Here is a 23,277-nt window from a genome sequence, read left to right on the forward strand (position 1 = left end):
TTCACATCAGACCCACCCTCCCTCCCCCATCTCTCTGTCTCTATCTTGCATGTAAGATGTAAGCTCTCAGTCAGGCGGTGCATGCCTTTAATCCCACTCAGCACTTGGGAGGCAGAGGCAGGCGAGTCTGTGAGTTCGAGGCCAGCCTGGTCTACAGAGCAAGTTCCAGGACAGGCTCCAAAAGATACACAAGAGAAACTGTCTCAAAAAAAAAAAAAAAAAAAAAAAAAAAAAAAAAAAAAAAAAAAAAAAAAAAAAAAAAAAAAAAAAAAAAAAAAAAAAAAAGTAAGCTCTCAGCTACTGCTCCAGCACTGTGCCTACCTGCTGTCTCACTTCCCATCAGGGACTAATCTGAAACTGTAAGAAAATGCCCAATTAAATGCTTTTTATATGTTGCCTTGATGATGGTGTCTTGTCAAAATAGAACAGAAATTAAGACAATTTCCAAATTGAAGATAAAAGCTCCTGAACATTATCCTTGTGTCCATGGACATATCCCTGAAATCACAATTAAGGTTTATGCACAACATCCCTTTTGTACAGCTCCAGCAAGAAGGCAGCCTGAAGCACTTGCCAAGGTACCAAGGCCACCTACCCATCATCTTCCTCTTCTGGGACTTTTACAAGAAGCTCTACTGGCTCCTGTACCAAGCTCAGGGACAGAATCTGTGTTCTCATTTTCTTTCTAACAGAGTAAGTAACTGACACATAGCACATGCTTAAAATATTTGTTACAGGAAAACAAAAAGGATCAGAAAAAAATTAGACCTTTCACAGGGGGAAAGATGTTCAGTGAAAAGGAAAAAACGGGCCATGGTTTATTACATTAAGTTGGCTGAGAATTGTTTACTATAAAAAGACAGGACTTACAGCTAGAATACGCAGTTTGTAACATTCGGCTATCGGTGTGCCAGAGTTCGGTGCCAGCAAATGAAGTTCACACAAGTTTTCTAAGATCGCAAAACCACAATGTGAACAATGGAGTAACGTTTTAGAAGGTAGGAAATGAGAAATCATACTAAAGCCAATTAATTATCAATCACATTTCAATTTCTAAGCTTCAAAAAATGGAAACATCTTTCAAACATTTACATTAAGGGATATAATGGTCTTACTTCTGGACGCTACCCAAAAGATTTGAAATCAGTGATGCTCATCCATGCCCATCACTTGTAGGCGGAGGCTGCTTGTTTCCCAGCCACCCAGACCTGAAATAATCGAACTGAAACTATACTAAAATCCAACCGTGCTTGACCTATTAGCTTATGTATATTTCTAGCTAGCTCTTATATCTTAAATTAACCCATTTCTATTAATCTATGTATCACATGGTTGTGGCCTACCAGTAAGGTTCTGTCTGGCATCTGTCTCCTGCAGTGGCTACATGGCTTCTCCCTGACTCCACCTACTCTCTCTATGAATCTTTTCCAGCTATATTTGTAGTACAGGAAGATAAATATGGAGTCCTAAACAATATACAAAAGATGAATTTCTATGATCATCTGACAGAGTGACTGTTTAAAATCCCTCTGCTCAGTGGTCTGTGAGTTGGGAAACAGGTGTGCACCAGCTGAAGAAAAGGAAGAACACCTCTGCAAGTACACGAAGTGCCCACAGACCTCCAGAGCAGAGGACAAAAAGAAGGCCCAGTTGCCTAGAAAGGGTGATGTGTGGGAAGAGGAGAGGAAAGAAGGGAGGAGGGGAGGAAGAAGGGTAACAGGACGGACAGATGGACAGCTGTGATGCCACAGGAGCATGCACTGAATGTGAGCTGAACGCCTGAAGACTGAGCTTGTATAGCCTCTAGTCAAGACTTCTTTCATCTTTCTGGAAATAAAGACATCAAAACAAAATGAAATACGCAGGCAAGTGCACAATCAAGGTTTTATTACTGGTTAGAAAAACATTGCAGCAGTGACATTAAAGAACCCCTCTCCACTCTGCAGTACAGAAATATAGTTTTCCAAGAGTCACTCTGGTGGAGTCTCAACAGTTTTCCACTCAACTTCTTTTCTGCAAACTTTCTCTTCTTAGTTATTGTATTCTTGAAGAGCCTGAGCCATGAAGAGCTTGCCTAAGTTTTGGGCAGTGAACTCTTTAATGTTCTGGCAGTAAGTGTTGATCTGGCCTGCATATTTGAGAAAAAAAGATCACAATTAATATTCAACAAACAGCAAAATTTTCCTAGAATCTTGAAACCAAAATCACCTGTTGTAGGGAGGGGACCCACTTGTTTATCCCATCTGCCTGGCTAGCTTAAACCTGAAATAATCACCCAGAAACTATATTCATCAAAACACTGCTTGGCCCATTAGCTCTAGGTTGTTTTTTTTTTTTAAAGATTTATTTATTTATTTTGGTTATAGGTTTCTGTCAGCATGTGTGCCTGCAGGCCAGAAGAGGGAACCAGATTTCATTACAGATGGTTGTGAGCCACCATGTGGTTGCTGGGAATTGAACTCAGGACCTCTGGAAGAACAATCAGTGCTTTTAACCTCTGAGCCATCTCTCCAGCCCCAGCTCTAGTTTTTTATTGGCTATTTTTTACTTCTTAATTTAACCCATTTTTATTAATCTGTGTATTGCCATGTGGCTGTGGCTTATTGGCAAGATTCTAACCGGCGTCTCAAGCAGAGGATCCATGGCATCTCCCTGACTCTGCTTTTTTTTCTCCCAACCTCCAGTTCTGTTTTCCCCGCCTACCAAAGTTTTGCCCTATCAAAAGGCCAAGGCAGTTTCTTTGTTCATTAACCTCCTACACCAATCACCTGTATTGTTTTAAATCAAAATCAAGAATTGCATAAAGAAAAAATAAACCCAGTGATACTTTTCCACAGAAGATGAAGAATATCTTTGCCAAAGAATCTATCCTCCACTCTCGGCGGCCTAAAGAATGATGAAAAATGGTACCTTTCTAATAATCATCAGCCACAGCCCCAATGTATTCGTTGTCCATCAACAACTAACTATTCAGAGTGGACCGACATTATGTTAAGACAACTGAGAAAGCAGCACAAGCTCTCCTCAGTGGGCAGAGGAGTAACAAAAATAACGAAAACCTGAAGCTTATCAGGGTTCACCAGGCCCACATGTGAATGGCCACCTTGCTTGGAATGACCTATAGGAGTGCTATCCTATCCTTAGGTTACAACTGAGCCAGGGCCCGGCCCTCTTAAAGGTTGTCAGGGGAACTTTGATATCAGAAAGCTAGCACACCTACACATGACTTAACCACTTGAACTTGACTTAAAGGAAGATCTATGTCTCAGTTCCTCTTATCTAAAAACTGCAGATTTAAAAAAAAAAAAAAACAAAAACCTTTATAACGAACTTAAAACTGCAGTCCAACTGTACTGAGATAGGTGACTGAACTTCCATGAGAATACATAATCCTGAGCCTGGATGTCACAAGAAGTTAGAATGAAAGAACTCAAAAGTCCTGTTCCTAAAGGAGCTGGGATAGTCATATCATTCAGCTAAGACTACAGATTATGGACTATGGGCCATCATCTCGCTTTGACCTGGAGCCAGGTTACGGTACAAGTTACAGATACACAAGGAAGACCATGAATTAACAATAAGCACAAGGAGTCCGCCTACCACACAGACACCTTCACCATGGTGCTCACAGAAACCATGAATATTGAGTTTTAAAGAATCTGAATTTTCACCCTCTCAATTAGTAAATTGTGGAAGGTAAGTTTTTATGTTTTAACTCTAATACAGTTCCCAAAGACACTAGCTGACTGAAGAATCAAACTTACAATTTCTGTAGGAATATTATAGCCAAGTAAGAGCATTGGTGCTATATTTTAAAATCAACCACACTGCCGGACAGTGGTGGTACATGCCCTAATCCCAGCACTTCGGAGGCCAGCCAGACTACACAGTGAGACCATACCTCAAACAAAACAAATCCACCCACAGAAGGGAGATGCCAAAACCAAATACCCACAAAGAAGGCTCCGTTTTGCATTGCCATAGTCAAAGAAAAGGCAGGATTTTCTTCACACTCCAAACTCCTTTTCAGTTCACCATGGGACGAGATGAGAAGGGCTTGAATCACATGGTCTTTTGCATTATGAGGGTATAAACCTTTGTCTAGGTTTCCATTTACGATACGACACATAAAATCTATTTTAGAAAGCTTAAAATGCCAGCTCAGAAGTGTTTCGATACACATATACTGAGGGAAACCGTGGAAGGATCCAAGACACAAAAGGGTTACAAATTCTCAGCCACAGAAACTACAGGTGCTAGACACAAATTCAATCCTTACTATTTATAAAACACTAGTTTTTATGACTGTTTGGGAATTTTTTATTATGTACTGATCTCTAAAGAAGACAAGAAGCCACATGTGTCCCCCGCGGTCAGTAATACCTGCAATGAGCAGCGAATCCATCCTGGGAGGGGCCTGGTGGGGCTTGAAGAGTTTGGAGAGGTCTTCCTCAGGGAGTGGGGGCTCCCCTCGACTCTGGCGCTGCATGTTCTCCTGCTGGCGACGCTGCTGGTACTAAAATCAAAGGGAAAATGATTCATTTTTCTTAATCAAGAAAACAAAGACCTTGTGCACACAAATGAGCGCACACATGTCTTCTCCATTCAAATGTGGCAAAACCATGTGTTTTGAAATTCACTATATATGTGAACTGATGCTAAGATTTTTTTTTTTAAATATAACACTGTCAGAAATACTTAGCTGTGCTTAGCATAGTGTGTTTAACAACACCTAGTATATAAGACATTTTAGCAAAGTGGTCATATTTAAACACCATTTTAACAGATAAACATTCCAGAGTCAACTTATCTATGAATCAAAGGCTAAGAACACTACAGTAATAAAAACAGTAACACAAGACACCATGAAAGTCATGAGGCCATCAGGTTACATGAATAAAGAAAAAATTAAATGCACAAAAGACTGTGTATGTGCATATGAGAATATTCGGGTAACCCTAGGTTTTTATCTGGACCATACTATCTATTTCACAGCAGTTGGTCTATTATTTCCTATCAAAATTGCTTGCTCTTAATCACAATTGCTCAGTTTTTAAATGAACTGAAGATTGCTAAGTACGCTGCAATGAGCCACTACCAAACCAATTACAGTTAGGGAAGAAATGAGCTGTGACTCTGCGGCCCTCTTCTGCCTCTGGTTTTCTCAATAATGTATCACCTATTTGCATAACCTTGGCATTACACTCTCAGCCAAACAGCCTGCTCTCTGTAAGTCAGGTATTTTAAGTATAAGGCGTAAATAAGTAAGAGTATAAAAGAATATTTTTTAAACACGATAGTCATCAGGCTAGCAGCCAGCGCTTTCCCAACAATTCTGAGAGAGACACCTGAAGCATTTGCACCTAAAGATGGATGACTACTAGAGTCTCCTGAAAACCACACCCACCTGATGTTTCTGCTGCTGCTGTTTACTGGTGTTCCTCATGTACGTGTTGTACTTGATTATGTCCTGGCTCATTTCATCCACCCGGTCCATCAGCAACTGGAGATTCTTCCCCAAATGATTGCTGAAAAATAAGGTGCATTGGCATGCAGTCTTCAGGCTATTTCCTTTCTGAACAGTTCAGAGATGTTAACCGAACCTGCCTTTTGTTAAAGGCACGAGCCCATACTTATGTAGAAACAGAGGCAGCCGATAGTCAGAGTCTGTACTAAGTTCCCCAGTCAACCTCAAGCATCACCAGGAGTGTCGGCCTTAGCTCTGTTTCTTCCTGTCAGAGCATGGGGATGAGGGCCAGGTTCAGCATAGCGAGTGAGACATCTACAGTGGGCATTTTTAAAAGTCCAAGTTTAATTTAAACTCTGTACTCCTGAACGTTTTCCCTTAAAACCTTCCCCTCTTGTCCAGAAACTTTAAATCAACAGTCACCAGAAAAGAACACATGAACAAGTAAAGCTCCTCCAATTGCAGTTCTTGTCTAGCAGGCTCCAAACACAACTCCAGCCTTTGCTCCGCACTGCACGAAGCTCTGTCTCTCACCATTCCTAGAATTCTGGTACGTAGTCTTTTATACTTTTCTTTCCAGAAACTTCCAATGCAGTTCAGTTCCTAACTTCTTGTAGAGGTATGCTAGTGATCGACAGAATGATCACAATACACACCACTGCTGCCTGCAAACATCTGCTGCCACAAGGAAACCTGGACAACTGACACACACACTCCAGCAGCAGCGGCCTGACAACCAGTGCTCCATTCGCCTGCTGCAGACAGACAGACATTTGCTAATGTTTATTACATGGTAGTCTCAGTCACAGGAAAGAGGGAGACAGCAAGGCATCAGACACACAGAGTCTCCACTTTCACTGGACCTGTAACTGGAGAGCTGAGGAGACGCTTTAGATAGTATGTCAGAGTATCTCTGAGGAGATGGCAGCCTGAAAACAGAGGATTAGGCGTCAACTATGCCAAAAATATGTTCCAGAGAAAAGACAAGTACAAGTGATGAAGGCCCGAAGACAGGCAAGAAATAGGCATCTTATAATCCATTTAATTTAAAAGCAACAACAACCCAAGAAGCCCAGAGGCATCAAACCTCCCTTCCGGTCTGCTCACGTGGTTTGTGGGAATGAATCTTTCGACTACAGTGTGAAAGCATCCTGGCCAATTAAAGACTAATGAAGACTGCTTCCTTTAAAATGGTTAGCATTATGTAATCGTGTCTATGTTAAAAATAGGAGCTGTGGTGGTCCACACCTTTAATCCCAGCACTTGGGAGGCAGAGTCAGGTAGATCTATGTCTTTAAACACCAAAACATAAAATAGAACCACAACTAGTGATGGGCCATCCCAGGGGAAAATGACCTTAGCCTGCCCACGCCCAGTGAGCACAACTGCCGCTTTACACACGGTATGACAGAGGAGCGGGGTGCTGGTGGCTCAGCTTCCTGGTCTGAGCAGCCAACTGGTTCAAGAAGAAACAGGCTGGGAAGCTTGGGACCAAATCAAAGTAAAGCTAACTAAATTATGGATTCCATCTGTAACCAGAAAATTAGAAAGTTTGGGTTCTTTCTTAAATGGTATTATAACAGAATGAGATGTGTGTGGGTGAATAAATCTACTTTTTAATTCCAGTCAAGCAGTTCTTAGACAACTCTGACTCAGTAACTCCACCTGCCTAATCTCTTTCTATCTTCATTCCCTCCTCTCCCCTTTTCTTTTCTCCCCGCAGTGTTTCACGGAGACCAAGCTGGCCTCATACTTGTCAATGAGGTTTACCTTGAATCAACCTTCCCCATCTTCCTGCCCTTCCTCCTTACTGCTGGTGTTTTGCTGGATTCAAGTGCTACTTTAATACTAATACTTAATTCACATTTATAATAGTTCATTGAAATTTTTAACTTGAAAAGTATTTCTTCTATGAGAATTGGGTATTTGTTGCTGTTTTCTAATTTCTTAATAGTTTGAGTTTAATCCACCCAGACTCAAGTGTTTGGGCATATGGTGCAAGATGAGGAATGAGAGTGGTTTTTTTCCCTGGTAGCTAACCAAATGTCCAGAACCACTGATCAGTCACATTGCTTCCCAAATAACTTCAGGATTAATTTACAATACTGCATCTCACACTCGTTCCTTCAACACTTTCAGTGCCTTAGACAACAGGGTTAATCTGGGAGACGCCGCCGCACTCTGCACACCGCGCTGAGACAAGCACAGGAGTGCGGCCAAGAGCTGGAGCACAACAGAGGCTGGGGATAAAGTCAGACCCGCCCACATGATCTGACAAAGACGTTTGGGGTTTTGGTGATGGTGGCAGGCAGGCAAGAGAGTGGAAAAGTATACTGCAGGTGCTGGGACCCCAGTGAGAAAGAGGAGGTGCATGGAAGGAGATCCACTGAGAACTGGGGACAAGAGCATTAGGGCAGTGCAGAGGTGGGCAGCACACGCACCAGACCTTTGTAATCCTGGGCTCCCATCCAAAGACAACAGAACCCGGCAAAGACTTCAAAGGAGCAATATGAGCATCATGTCTGCACACAGCAAGATAACGATTTTGAAAACGGAATTAAAAGTACGAAAAAATTAAAACAAATGAGAAAAAAAAAAAACAGTAAGTTTTAAGACCAAAATAAGTCAAGGAAAGGTAATGAAGTAGAAAAAGTTGATGGAAATAAGGTGAGGTCACCCCTCAAGGTACATGGCAGGGAAGACAGATCCAGAACAGCACTAACGTGGGGGGTGAGCAAGAGAATTCATTGTGTATAAAAAGCAACCTTTACTGAATCAGTGGATCCCAAAGGAAGAGTCCCACATAGAATTAGCCAACAGTACTCAGTGTCAAGTGATGGACGGTATCCAGGGACAAACAAATTTTTAAAACTTTGGTGAAAGCTCTGTCTTATGGTTTCCCTTGCTATGAGGAGACACCATGACCAGGGCAACTCTTATAAAGAAAACATTTAATTGCGATGTCTTCTTATAGTTTCAGAGGTTCAGTCCATGATCATCATGTGATAGCGTGCAGGCAGACGTGCTAGAGCGGAGAGTGCTACATCTCGCAGGCAACAGGAAGTCCACTGAGATACTGGGTGGTATCCTGAGAATAGAAACCTCAAAGTCCTCCCACCCTTACCATCACACACTTGCTCCAACAAGACCATACCTACTTCAACAAAGTCACACCTCCTCACAGAGATTATGGGGGACAATTACATTTAAACTACCACAAGTTCCAACAACATACATTGTAGTATGGGGGCAGTGGGAAATAAGGAGATAAAGACAGTGACAGAAAACCCTATCAAGAAATTTAAACACAAAACGAGGAAGGGGTGAAAAGTTGGAGAATAATAGCATGAAGTCAAGGTTATTCTTTCTGCAACAGAGAAGGCCTGGCAATGACAGTAAACTAGGAATGATATGAAATAAAAATCTAAGCAGAAGATGGACACTTGGAGTCCCTCAACTCAGTGAAGGCATAGAAGTTGGGGGCAGGGTAGAACTGCCTGGGGGCAAACATTTCAACAGTGAAAGACCAGAACTATGACAAGTATGAGAAACACTATTCACATGACTGATTATTAAGCAAGACACACTCTTAGGTGAGGGGGGAGGAGGGTTATTGGGTGGGGTGGGGGTGGGAGATTAAACAGAGAGCAAGAGAAATGCTGGTAATGCAGAGAAGCGATTAATCCTGGAAACTAGCTACACTCACTTCAGCAATGCAAAAATTAAAATGGGCCTTGCTGGGGCTAGAGAGGTAGCTCACTGGTTAAGACTATGTGCTTTTTTGGAAAAGAAATCAAGTTCAGTTCCCAGCACCCATGTAGGGTGGATCATAACCAACTGTGTCTCAAGTTTCCGGGGGATCTGACACCTCTTACCTCCCCCCCCGCCCCCCAAGAGCACCTGAGTACGCGCACGCGCGCGCGCGCACACACACACACACACACTCATATGAAGGAGGAGGAAGAAAACAAAAACCACCCTCCCAAATTCCTAAATCTTACTTTCCATTGATGTCTTTCAACTGTTAAGCCATGTGCTAAAAAGTTTTTGCAATCACAGTAAAAGACTGCCATCAAAGATACGGCAACACATATACCATAACAGTGGTCTTTAGAAACATACTCAAAAAGATAGTGTATAGGCACCCGCAATTAACAAACATTTCATACCAATTTCAGATACCATTCACAGAAAATCAGATCCATCACCAGGAGCAATTTTCTGAGGCAATCTTTTCAGTATTGGTTTAGCCAGTGTAAGGAAATAGGGAGTTCCTGCAAGGAGCTTTCTATAACACAGTTCTGTCTTTTATTGCCAAGGAAACAAAGAACTGAAAATAGATAACTTAAACAGATGTGAACCACGACAGTGTGAAGCCGGCTCTCCCCAAAGCATCAGTTCATGCTTATTATCCTTAATATAGGATGCTCACTCCTAGTTTACTGTCTAAAAGAAGGAGAGAGAATTGCTTTTCATGTGTGAAAAGCCCAAGGCCTGTGCTCTACAAATGTTAGAACTAACAAAGACTGATTTAGAATGCCCATCTAGTAAAATGTACACGACTAAGGCTCTGAACAAAAGGAACTGCACATCTTAGACATGTGTAAAAAAAAATTAACTGTAAATGAAAGAACTCACACCCACATATGGGTCATGGAAGAGAAAATAAACCTAATATCCAAGGAATAAAAGTTTCTAATCAGGATTCTAGGAAGGGAGGGAGGGAGAGAGGGAAAAGGCACATATCCAGGTATCTTACTATTCTACTAATGCCCCAAATTAATGAGGATATACAAAATGTACACTCTGGTATTATCTGGCTTTATCTAAGGACTCACAGGTATAGGATAGGTAGGCATTGTTTCCTGCCCCACAACACTAATTTACCCTTGAACAACAGGGAAAGCAGAGGCCTCTCTTTCAAAGTCACAACAATACAGAGGATAAAGCCATAACAAAACAGTGTTTGGAGATTTTTGGTGATGGAGCAAACTAGGGTAATATTCCTGGCTACTACAACTGTTGTTGAACAACAGCAATTACAGAGTGGCTCACTGGAGACCCGACAGCTGCACAAAGGCTGTGTTGTCTTCTATGCCTGATACAGAAAGGGAAGAAGGGAAGACGTGGAATTATACAACTGTACTAGGACATCAAACTGTAACCTCAAATGCCTTTAAAGTGGGTCCTTAGCTTGATTCTTTAACTATAGGTGTGCTGAGTATCTCTGTAAAAACAACAGAAAAATCTGATCTTCTCAGACAAGTGTAAGGACTGTTATAAAAATAGCTTTGCAACTAAACAGTACACTCTTTGGGTCCTTGAAACCTGGCTGTATCATTTAGCATTCTGGTTACCATTAGGTTTCCATCTTGTTGCCCTTCAAGGCCTTTCCAGTGGCCTTTGTGATGGATTAATGTGATGGACAATGTTACCTGAATTACAGTGCTGCTCACACAGAACACAGAGAATGCTGGTTTCCTGTCCTTTGTTCCTCTCACAATTACAAAGCTTTTCATTTGTCTAACAAGTTCCTATTGAATGATAACTACAAATCTGACAAACAACTGAAGTTCTGCTACGCTACAAACCGATTGCTTAAGAAAATATACCTTAGCTAGGTATGGTGGCATACACCCTATAGTGTAAGGGAGAAGGATTTTGAGTACCTAAGCTACCCAGTGAGAGAGCCACTTAGGAGTTGAGGGGAAACTGTCTCTTTCAGTCACCGACTATCGACTCCGTGTGATTGTTTTATATAATATGTCTACTGATGCCTCCTTCTACCACAAAGGACAACCACTGAAGCCGAAAAGGGCATGTGAAAGAGCTCTCTGTGAGTTCACCAACACTTCTCCTAAGAGGACTGGGACTGAAGCAGTCACCTGCCTGGCATGTGACTTAAAAAAAAAAAAGGTAAGAATTTGGGGACCTAGGGAGATGAAAAGTAATTTCAGAAACAATTTGTTCTAGGACATCTCAATCAGTATTATAGCAAAATAAAAATATTATCTTGCCAATTCGACAGCTAAAAGACAAACTAGAGGAAATTGCATCCTCAATGTAACTTCTAAAACAGCAAAAGCCAATGAGGATCAAAAATGCTAATTTTGGTCACATGCTCTGATAGCTGCAAGTCTATTGCTCGGGAGGTCTCCGTTTGTACAAGGGCCACTGCAGTCAAATGAAGTGTCTTTCTCTGCTCAGAGCACATCAGGGATTACAGAGCAGCATGCCTGTCTCTTGGGATCGAGTACAGTCAACAATATCAAACTCAACTTCCACAGCCCCTCCCTACCAGGGTCCAAATGGCACAGTAAGGCAGGCAGCCCAGGGTCCTCACAACAGATCACTGATGGCTTTCACGGTCTAGCGGGGCAAGACAAACTCTACACGCTCTTCCATATCTTAGTAACCTCCAAGCGCTCTGCAGTAATTTCTCCTTGTTTCACAAGGACCATCTACACAAAAGAATTGTTTGCAATATGGGGGACTTTCCTTAGGAAGGGTCACTTACCTGCTAGCAAGACTGAGCAATTCGTGCTTGTCCGCTACGGCTGACTTCTTCTCGAGCTCCCACATCAGGACATTGATCAGATGGGAGTTCTTAATTACGATCGGCACTTCCTCAAACATGTGCTCAAAGGTGATGCTTGCCTTTTTCAACCTGTGAAGCACGTTAAAGACACTTGAGGCTGACGGCCAGCACTGTGCTAATTGGGTGTTTCCCACATTTCACCCATCACCGCGCTCTCCACAGACTTTGCTTCATTCGTCTTTTAGGGGCTTGGGGTGGAAGGTGATTGCCAAGCCTAAGTCCAGTGACGTGAGTAACTTTAAAAATGATCTGAATCTGAGCTGTAAGCCCGAAAATTAGGTCCCTGGCAAAAGAACTTGCTCATCCAGTGTAATCAGGAGTTCTTAGGTTTTCAGCGACACTGAGAGGTCACTGTGAGCTGTGAAGTGATCTACACTCACAGCAACTAGGGAAGGGTGGTGCTGTCTGCACCCCTGAGGGGTGACCGCACAAGAACGGGCACAGGGGACGCCACACCAAGTGCAGGACACAGTTTCTCCTAGGCTGGCTGCAACTCCACACTCAGACCTGGTCATGAGTCAGCTTTGCTTTGAACAACCTACACATGTCATTATTTTAGGGGCCAGCTGAGAAACTAGAGATGAACTGTTCAGCATGAAGTTTCGTAAGAAGTTTAAAAAAAAAAAAAACTTCACAATAACAGAATAATTCTAAATATTTTTAAAATGTGCATATTCTTATGCCACAAAGTCAGATCACAGAACACTTAATCTGATGTGTACTTGTTACCCCGTAAATTTCCAATAAGCCACTTTTTCTCTGAATGCTTGAAACACTGAGATTTATTCCACTTCTTTGTCAAACAGGCCATGAGGTGCAGAAGCAGACTGCAGCTTGCACTCTGATGGTGGCTAACCACTCTTCTCACCTTCCTTTATTCCACCACTTGGAGAATGCTTCAAATACGGTGGCTAATTAATTCCCACTAAGTGAATTCAGCCAGTGAGAGCAGCAGATGAGACTTTCCACACAGAGTAGTTTTTAAACTATTTATGCGGAGAGGGAAATCAAGCGGCACTTGCACAATGCAGAAAACTTTTCATCCGCACAGTAATGGCAATACCATAGACCAACTGAGGACTCAATACATGTGGCGAACTGAAATTCTAGAGGAAACACAGAGTCCTCTACTGCACGCCTCATGGGCCTGGAACACTTACGCTTCAGGGGAAAAGTCCTTCTCTTTACAAACTTCCATCAGTTTAGGAGTCAGTCTGTATGCCTTCAGTGAGAGAGACCCTTGGGCAGTTTTTATGGGATCTCAAAAAAGAAAAAGAGAAAGGTATTACTGAGAAGTTTGCCACTGTTAGTGCTCGTACAGTACTAGTTCTGAGGACACTGTTACTAATCACACAAGCTTTGAAATATGAAGACCAAAATAAATAATCAGTACATAATTTGAAGCTGATTAAAAACAGAACAGCTTCCTCCTTAAAACAAAAACAAAGAGTCAAAATCTAGGTGGAATTCCTTCAAATCCATCCCTCAGCTAGAACCAGAAAACTTGTTGAAAATTAAATGTATGATATGTTCTATAGGTCTTGCATAAACAAGAGAAAATACTCATGAATACTGAACATAGAAAATCTCTGTGTACACTTCTATAGCCCTTCAATCAATAAACTGAAAACAAACAGCCAGGGAACAAAGCACATCATCCCAGGGAGTGCTGCTCACGGTTCTTCATTAGGCAGACTGTAAAAACAAAACCACTATGTCAAAGCGCTATCACAAAGTGTCGTTTCGGTTTTAGAGAAACAAATTTTTGTCAAAACTGACTGCTTAAACAGTCCGCAAGGAAGGGAGCTGAGCACTTGCTGCATGATAACGGCTCTGGTGTGCCAACGCCTGCCTAAAACCTGTGTCAACATTCATGTTGTCTGAAATTCAACACAGTGAAACTTTTAGCAATAGGTGATAAAATGAAAACCAAAATAGATTGAAGCAAGTGGAAAATTCATCAAGGTCTGATGATGCAATGTTTCCAGCCAATCTAAGTGCCCTTTAACAACTTGTTCTCCCTGTAATCCAATTGCTAACACACTGAAACAATTTCAGGGCAGCTCATAAGATTGATCGTATTCATTAGTATTTTTTCTGACAGATACTCAGGACGTTACATTTACTTCTCAGCTGGAAACTATATGCAAGTCTGCCAGATATGGCAAACTGTGAGTGTTTGGGAAGGGGGAGGCTATAAAGCTGTTAAATTGCCTACGGTTCTGATATAGCACAGAACATCTGGTCTGGAGAGCTTGAGGAAACACCATTAAATAGGCCGAAAAGAAAAAAATCTTTGTGCTAAGAAACAGTCCAGGTTTTGTATGCTGCTGTCAGAGGTTAAAAAAAAGGGGGGGGGGGAGGAAAGGAAAACTTGGCACACTGTATTATGATTGGTCAGTCACGTACAAAACCAGACACGCCAGCAATCGGGGTTTGTTAGACATCTGGTCTCATTCCACCAGCCCCTGCAAGGAGGGAGGGAGATGAGGAAAAAAATGAAGCAGCTACTCCAGCATTCCAAAACGTACACATCAGGGCTCTGATAGCAAGAAAAATAAACAGAAAGAAGGAAACCCTGTCTAGACGTAGCTGCTGCTGAGGCTGCTGCAGAACGGGGCTGATATTTACTTGAGAGGGCCTGCCAGCACTGCTCCAAGAGGCAGAAAGACAGAAAGCAAAAATAGCAGTAATAATATTAAGGGAGGAAAAGAATAATAAAGGAGCCTCCTACTACCGTAAATGAGGACGACAGATTCCTCAATGGCATGCTGGTAGCTGAACTGGGAGTCCAGAAGCGCCCGGGTAACAAACGAGCCGTAGTACGTGGACTGGTACCAGCCCACGTGGAGGTGATCGATGTTCACATGGCGAAGGCTTCGCATCATCTCCATCTGATACTGAACTAGAAGACACAGCAGCGGAATTCATACAAAGCTCACCAAACAAAAAGCAAAGCATTTAGTGATGCCACTAACATTAAAAATAAGACTTTTTCATTTACACAAAAAGAGAACATTTTCAAATCACTTCAAATAATTGGTCTTTTCCTTTTGTTATTTAACAAATCACATTTTATACAAAAGGTATTAGAAATACAAAGTTAATGTCTTATTATAAACAAGGAATTATTAATTGTAGCTCATACTTCTCTTTTCTAAAACCCTAAAAACAGTAAATGTATAAGGAAAAGGTATACAAGTGTTAGACTGTAATAGCTTCATCTGAATTGATGGTGAGAGCCGTTATTGTCTCCTTCACATGTAACTTTTGGAACTAAGAACTAAATCCATCAAGAAAACTAAGGGAAAACAATTACACACGACTTACATATGAACCAGACACAGGCTACAGCTGCTTCAACATAAGAATTCATTTTTGCCTTCATCTAGTGCCCCCTACTGCATATACTTACTTTTAAAAAGACATTCTCTATTCTTCTCTTTGTATTCATTTGTATTAGTAGATGATTTTTATTAGACTGGTTGTATTTTAATCACCATGTATACAAGGAAAAGTTGTGATGACTTTTCCTTTTGCTGAATTAATGAGTATAATATATATTATTTATTTAAAGTAGTAGTACTAGAAAAAGAGGCACAAATTCATAAAGTAATAAATGCCTTTAAAAAGCAATATAGAGCTGGAGAAATGTCTCAAAGGTTAAGAGAACTGAATTTAGTTCTCTTAGTTCTCTCTCAGCATTCACGGTAGCTCACAACTGGCTCTAACTTCACCTCTAAGGAGAATTATACACCCTCTTTGCTCTGCGAGTGCATACACACATGCATACAAACATGCACACACATATCAATAAAAATAAATCTTTAAAAATAAACATTACATCCTAACAATGTACACTTAATATAAAATAGAGAAAAGTTTTATAGTCAACACACTAGCCGAGCTATTTCTATAATGAAGAATGAAGGCATGGTTGCATAGAGTAGCTTAACTGCTTAACACTGAGCCTGACAACTTCATTTTCAAAACTATCAAATTTTACCAAAAATTTTATTATTGCTATCCCTCTCATCAGAGCACTATGGTTTCAAAAAAGAAAAATCAAACAAGACTCAGATCACAATGTTTTCCAACATGTTATTAGGCAAAGAAATTAATAGACTTTTGTCAAAGAGCATCTACCTCTTGTAGAAACGACCCAAACACAATACACCTATCATTCTTTGGAAGAACCAAATTTCATTCCACAGTAAATCTGCAAGGGGTGGATGCTGTACTGCTGTTAAGATGCACACAAAAGCAAACAACTCTCTCCAAAGTCAGATAGTTCATTCATTATTCTCTGGCTGGACTACTTCTTTTGTTCCTATTTAAAGGGTATGGTGGAGGAGCTAGAGAAACGGCTCAGCAGTTTAGAGCACTTGTTACTCCTGTAGGTGGCCTCTGTTCAGTTCCCAGCACACACATGGTGGTTTACAACCATCCATAACTCCATTAACTTCAGTTCCATGGATCGGATGGCCTCTTCTGCCTCTATGTGCACTAGGCATGCAAGAGGTGCATATACACACATATACTCAAAGTACCCATACATACATACATACATACATACATACATACATACATACATACATACAAAAAAGTAAAGGGTATGGCAAAGAAGGTATATAATATGCTATACCTTTTATAAATTCTGTATCTTTTGCAATTTTCTAAATAATGTGTGAAAAAAAGCCCTAAAACCCATGTTACATTCTAAACCACAGTTAAAAGCACCACAACGAGGTTGGAGAAAGCTCAGTGGTAGAGCATCCTCCTAGAACATGGAAGGCTCTCAGTTCAATAGTTACCTAATTAATCTTTTTTTAAAAGTAAATTAGCAAGCTACAACCAAATCAATAACCTTATATCAAGTATTTTTGTCTTAGTACTATCTCTTTCTGTGATGTAAGAAACACCTCACTATCCTATTCCTTCATCCAACTTAACAGATTCTCCCTCAACAACCCAAATCATTCCTTTGGTCTCTAGCATGAGACTCTTAATATAAACTTATTTGACAAATTTTAATCAAATTTAACTTACAAATAAATACCTTAATACTACCAGTAAAATGGGAGATAAAATGAAATTTGCTAGATTGTTTTAAAACCAAAGTGACGAGGAGACGGAGGAATTATCAAATAGTCGACAACAAATACCATTAAAAAACAAACACCACATCAGTACTTGAAAAGCAGTGTCAACGAGTGGCTGAGCCTTAGTACAAGAGCATCCACCACACATGTGCTAGTGAGTAGCTGAGCCTTAGTGCCATCTACCAACTTGGAAGAGCAGAAGAAAAAAGAGTGCTCCTGCCAGCTCTGACATTTTCCCTGTGGGGATCTTGCTGTCTCTGATCTTTAGTTTTTTCATTTCTAAAGACATCTGAGAACTTATCCCAGTCAAAATGCTAAGGCTCCACATTGTTCATTGGATATGCTAATTATAAACAATGACTTGTCTATTAGCTAAAGCAGGCATGCATTACAACTTAAATAAAAATGCATTTTTTGGAAAAAAAAAGTCTATAAGCTAACTAAGACTCCCCTCAAATAGCTTGGATAAAATGGATTTTACAAAAGCATTTTCAGAATACCTCACAGAGTTTAAAAAAATTCTAAGATCAGTAGCAAAACTCCAGTGTCCAGCTCCCCTCACTCTTCCCTATTCCACAGGCCCTCCAAAAAGACCAATAAGGATGAAGTTCTTCTCTAAACAGAAAGAGTCAGAGACACAAGCCCCAGGGCTACTGGGTGCATAACTGAATCTAGGGACTAAGAGTAGGAACGCTGATTATTTATCACGGCAGGAACAAAGGAACAATGTGACCTCTTTTCCAACAGAGAATGCTAAGATTCTGGAGGTTGAACATATTCCTTCACAAGTCACTAACTATCTTTATGACTATAAAAATGAAAGGGCCAAGAGCATGGGCAGTGGATGAACAAGGCTGCTCTGCGGAATTCTACAGAGGGCACTGCATGCCCAACACTGGGGAAGCAGAGACAAGAGGATCGACTGCTGACTTGAACATCATCTTGATCTCTATAGTGAGCCTTCAGGCCAGTCGGAGAAGTACGGAGAAACCCCAAAACCATGAGAACAAACAAAACATTCCAGTCTACTGGAATTTTACAACAAAATCTGTGCTTCACCCATTCTGACTGCGCTCATGATTTAATTTTAAGAATTGAGAATTCTGCCAGGCAGTGGTGGCACACACCTTTAATCCCAGCACTTGGGAGGCATTGACGGGTGGATCTCTGTGAGTTCAATGCCAGCCTAGTCTACAGAGCAAATTCCAGATCAGGCTCCAAAGCTACCCAGAGAAACCCTGCCTCAAAAAAAAAACAAAATCAAAGAAAAACAAAATGTCAGAATTCTGAAATCACATGTTATAATATGCTGAAATGCCTCCACCACTCAGAAGGGCAAGCAAGGGGGATCCTATCTCAAATTTGAGGCCAGCCTGGACTACAAAGAGAGTCTCAACTCAAAAGCAAGTCACAAACTAAATACATGCATTGCATTTTACAAAGACTGTGGCTGTGTAGGCAGAAGGAATAGTGGTTATTCTTTAGTGTACGTGAGGTAGCTCTCCTGTGAAGCTGAGGCAGAGGTCCCATCCATGTGCTGACTGAGAGAGGTCACTTGGATTCCACTTAGAGACTGATGCTCCTACCATGTGCAAGCAGAAGAACCACACAGAGCTCACACATAGTCATGTGGACCAAGTCTATCTGCAGATATTTAAGGACTGTACTTGTTCTCATGTTGACAGAGACGTGTGGTCCTTATCTCCTCACTTAGTTTTTCTTCCTCCCAACCCAATTTCCAAAAAGTTTGTTGCTAAAACTAAGTAGAACTAAACGATGGACAGTACCACTAACCTCAAGACCAAAGCAACACTCCCAGTACCCACCATCTGTCAACTCAGTTAGAGCACGGTAGCTGGCACCCACTTACCTCACTGTGGAGACATAATAAACCAATCACGAAGAGGTGGCACGGCCATTACAATAGGCTTTACACTGGTAATAACAAAAATGGCCATTTTGGATTCTGACTGCTAAGTTAACACAGCTGCTTTTGCGGCTGTGCTAGTCCACCAGCAGTGAGAAGATAAGGTGAGCATGGAATCCACTGAGGTATAAACAAAAGTTCAATAGAGAAGCCCCAAAGTATGTGGGTGAGGCCAAGTTATAGCGCACAGCTCTGGGAAACATGACTGAATCCTAGCTTACATCTAGCCATTCCAATGTAGACAGTGGCTCACAACAGAAGGAAGAAGGTCAAGTCCAAAGGAAACAAGAGAAAATGAAGAAGGGCCCCTAATAAACAGCCATAACTCGCCATCGCTGCACTCGTGCAGACCACCGAAACTACAAGCTGCCAACTTCTCAAAGCTGGTCCATGGCCAGACACTTCCATCTTGGGTGGAAATGTCTCTTTAATAAAGAAGCAGTAAAAGCAGTCATCCAATGGTATTCACTTCTGAATTAATGGCTACGGGTTCCTGGGAATTTTCCAAGGAACAACGGCAACAGGAAAATCCTTCGGAAAAGAGACTACTTTTAAATTGATGATAATGTTCAAGAAAAGGGCTTAGAATTTCATTATAAGAAGTCTAGGGGAGAACATTTAAAATATTCTTAGCTTAAAAAAATAAAACACTCAGACTGAAGAGTTGGCTCAGCAGGTAAGGGCAGCAGCTGCCAAGCCTGGTGGCACCTAAGTTCTATCCCAGGGACCCACAGGGTGAAAAGAGAACCAATGGACTCCTCTAAGCTGCCTTCTGATCTCCACAGATGCTCACTTACACACTCCTAGCTCCTCCACACAATGAAGAAAATGCAATTAACTATTTAAAAGCAAGGCAAATAAATGTCTAACCAACTGGAAAAAAAGCAGCAAGCAGCAAATTAATGTTGCAAGCTGGTAGTTATTACTAAGCCAGCTCAGATTACTAATACAAAGTCTATAAAGTCTATACACAGATACAAGAGAGGTGTTGCCATAATATGAGCAGCTTATTATTATAAGGGTCAAAGCCTTACAAATCACGACAACCCCTACCATCGTCTTAACTATCTAGGCCTAGGCCTTCTTGAGCAACAGAGAACCTGGGGCAACACTAGTAGCTGCTCCAGGTCTGGCACTACCACACTCACATCCACTTTTCCAGGGAGAACTCAAATACCCAGAGCTACAACTGCCCTTAGGCTGCCCAGTAACTACTCTTAAAATAAAAAATAAAAATGCCAGTGCTTTTTGTTATCTTTTAAAATCAGAGAACTCTGAAAGTAAACGTCACCTTACACTGGGCTGCTGCATCGGGAGCAGCTCTGGCAGCCCATCACATGGACGAGAGGATCGTCACTCCGGAATTACTAATGGTCTCCCTTCACCTCCAATTCCTCACTCACATTTAAGTAACACCTCTTTTATACCATTTTTCAAGGTTGTGTATTGTGTGTATGTGTGCGTGTAGAAGTCAAGGCTCTCTTCCTCCACAATTCAGGTCGTGTGGACTGAACTCAGGTCATCAGCTGAGCAGCGAGCACCCCTACTACCCCCACTGCCTGAGACACTTGTGCAACCGTTCCTCACTGCTGGATGGGAACAGATGACTATGCTGGATGACCTAAATATCAAATAAAGCTGTAGCACAATGAAAACAAAAACTAGTCTGTCCAGCAGATTGGGAGGAAGAAGTTGCACAGATGTGTTATTAAGGAACTCCTGAAGACCAAATCAACCTGAATTTTAAAAAGTAAAAATCACTTTAAAGGCCTACTGTCTCAATGGCAATATTATATAAAAGAAACCCACAGGTAGAGCCTGGATGGGAAAGGATACATCTAGGCATGAGAAAAGACACCAGCCCTGACTAATCATTTACTAGTTCGACTTCCCAAATGGCCTACACATATTCTAACTCAAAATAACTATAACGTGCTAATCGCAATCATGGAAAGGTTTTAGAAAAGTGGTCTACCACAGCCTTGACTTCAACTTGCCTTCAGACTCTGACTCTAAAACCTAGGCAGTCCCTCACTCCCAGGCCTTGGCTGGGGAACGTGGTTATCGACATCTGACTCAAAGTGCAGCAGACACGCACTAGAAGCTACAGAGAAAAGTCACCATGGCTTCTCGTGCACAAGGTAACTCTACCAATCAACAGCCAGTAAGAAGTTGGTGAGGCTACTACCAAAGACTTTTAGGTGCCAAAGCAATGTGAAACCAGACTCCCAAGACATTACATTTTTTGAAACTTGGGTCAAGATTGAGTTGTCATTAAACACTGGCTCAGAACAAGCAGGGAGACAGTCAGCAATGGACCACACATTACACAGCAAAAAACTCAGTCAGAAGATGCAAACAGCTTTTAAAAACAAGCAAAGCCATACAATGGCCCTGAAACAAACCAGTGATTTCAACAAATACTGTCATATTGTCAAAGCGCAGAGCATCACCTATCTGTCCAGGCACTGTGGCTGGAGAGGACTTTGAGAAAACAATTACAAGCCTCTCTCCCTGCAGCGCCAAAGGATGCCAAGGAGCACTCACAGCCTGTGAGCATTTAGCAAGACAAACTTCATTCTGTGCTTTCCTTTTCACATTGAGACTTTCTGCCAAGCCGCACATACGTTCCAGGCAATGTTCAAAGCTAGTAGCAGATGTAGATTTAAGCAAACAGAATGTGCATTTGAAAAAAGAATTAAATACAATCTACTTTAAATGGAGAGAATTATAGAATATACAGATTTCTCAAAAGTTCCATAGTCTCTTCCCCCCGTCTGTACCATGTATCCATCACTTGTTTCAATTAACACATCTGTTATTAATGCCACTCCTATGATGGCTTATGAATTTTGGTAATGGCTCAATTTTTCACAATAAAATGTTCAATATAAGTTCTTCTTTATCTAAAATCCACCAAAAGAAATGTCAAAATACTGCTTTGTCCTGAGTGGTTAAATATATTCCTTAAACTGATTTTGAATTTTGTCAAAATAATTTCCTTTAAATGTCAGGCTGGGGACAGGAAATAGAGGGAGGTGAGAGGGTGACTCTAGTTTATCTTTAAAACTACTTAGAGCCTTTGACAATATCTAAAATATTTTTTGAGAGGGGTGCTGGTGTGTCCATGAACTAGAAGAAAAGGAAGAGAAAAATCACATCTTCATTCTGTAACACACAATGTCTTTTTAATCAGGTCATAAAATATAGTCAATAAATTGCGTTTAAGGGTTATGAAAATGTACTCACTAAGTAAATACAAGAGCACTGGAAAGTTAATGTCACTTGACATTTGTGTACAAAATTAATTTACACACACAGAATCAAGGACACGGATTCTTCACTCCATGAAAAACTATTACAAAATGACTACACGGTATAAGGCAGACCAAACGATAATCTCTCTGGGTGTGGACAAAAGTATCACATGAATTCCTTTCAAAAGGCAGGTGGCATCTCCTTCACATTTATAGCCATCTATGAGGAACTAAAACTAGAGGCTGAAAAAAAAAAAAAAATTCTGAAGGAATGGAAAGTTGAGTGCCCTGCCTGAAGATCTAAGAGTAAAACAGTCCCACAGACAACACCAGTCTTTACAGACCAGAATATGCTAACACACACCTTTAATCCCAGTAGCTACAATGACGTACACCTTTAATCCCAGTCCTAGAGAGGAATGGTTTCCTTCTGAGCTTCTTGGTGGCAGGATCACCATTTTCAGACTGAGGTCGAGGTAAGAGCCAGTGGTTGGCTGTTTTGCTTTTCAGATCTTCAGTTGAACCCCAATTTATGACCTGAGCTTTTACTAATTGTGCATCAGTTAGCATATTTGTTTTTCACGTTCTTAATTTCACCTATAAAATATTGATTTCATCTTCCAAAAACATGGTATTGACAGCAAGTTCAGAAGCTGACTTCCTATATAAATGGCCCTTTGCTGAACGAGCACTTCCAGAGGAAAGCAGTTTAGTGCCCATCACTCCCATTCTACTGTTTCCAGTTTCTTCTTCAGTACATGAACACTATGAGCCATTAGTCTACTACTCCTTTACTAGCTTATACAGCCAAGAACATCTGCAGAAGTCGTTTTTCTTCACAGCCAAAATTATTTCAAAGCTTAGGGGGGAAATAATGGCATGAGAAAATAATCACAAGGCACAAAGAGAAAGAAGGTAGAATATGA

At 41.1% G+C, this 23,277-nt stretch overlaps 1 protein-coding gene across 1 annotated transcript in view; it reads right to left on the bottom strand.

Annotated features, from left to right (window-relative positions):
* Window positions 1-1,870: 1,870 nt before the first annotated feature.
* Window positions 1,871-23,277, bottom strand: part of Eif3h (eukaryotic translation initiation factor 3 subunit H) — a 71,410-nt gene continuing 50,003 nt past the window's right edge. The window contains exons 3-8 of the mRNA XM_050127788.1: window positions 14,803-14,970; window positions 13,226-13,325; window positions 11,985-12,134; window positions 5,408-5,528; window positions 4,384-4,516; window positions 1,871-2,128 (exon numbers count right to left, since the gene is read on the bottom strand). Coding sequence (XP_049983745.1) covers window positions 2,031-2,128; window positions 4,384-4,516; window positions 5,408-5,528; window positions 11,985-12,134; window positions 13,226-13,325; window positions 14,803-14,970 — 770 coding nt within the window. The 3' untranslated portion in view covers window positions 1,871-2,030. The remainder of the gene's footprint in view (window positions 2,129-4,383; window positions 4,517-5,407; window positions 5,529-11,984; window positions 12,135-13,225; window positions 13,326-14,802; window positions 14,971-23,277) is intronic.

Source organism: Alexandromys fortis, unplaced genomic scaffold (genome assembly GCF_014885135.2).
Source record: "Alexandromys fortis isolate MF-2015 unplaced genomic scaffold, M_Fortis_MF-2015_v1.1 scaffold_281, whole genome shotgun sequence".
Lineage (NCBI taxonomy): Eukaryota > Metazoa > Chordata > Mammalia > Rodentia > Cricetidae > Alexandromys > Alexandromys fortis.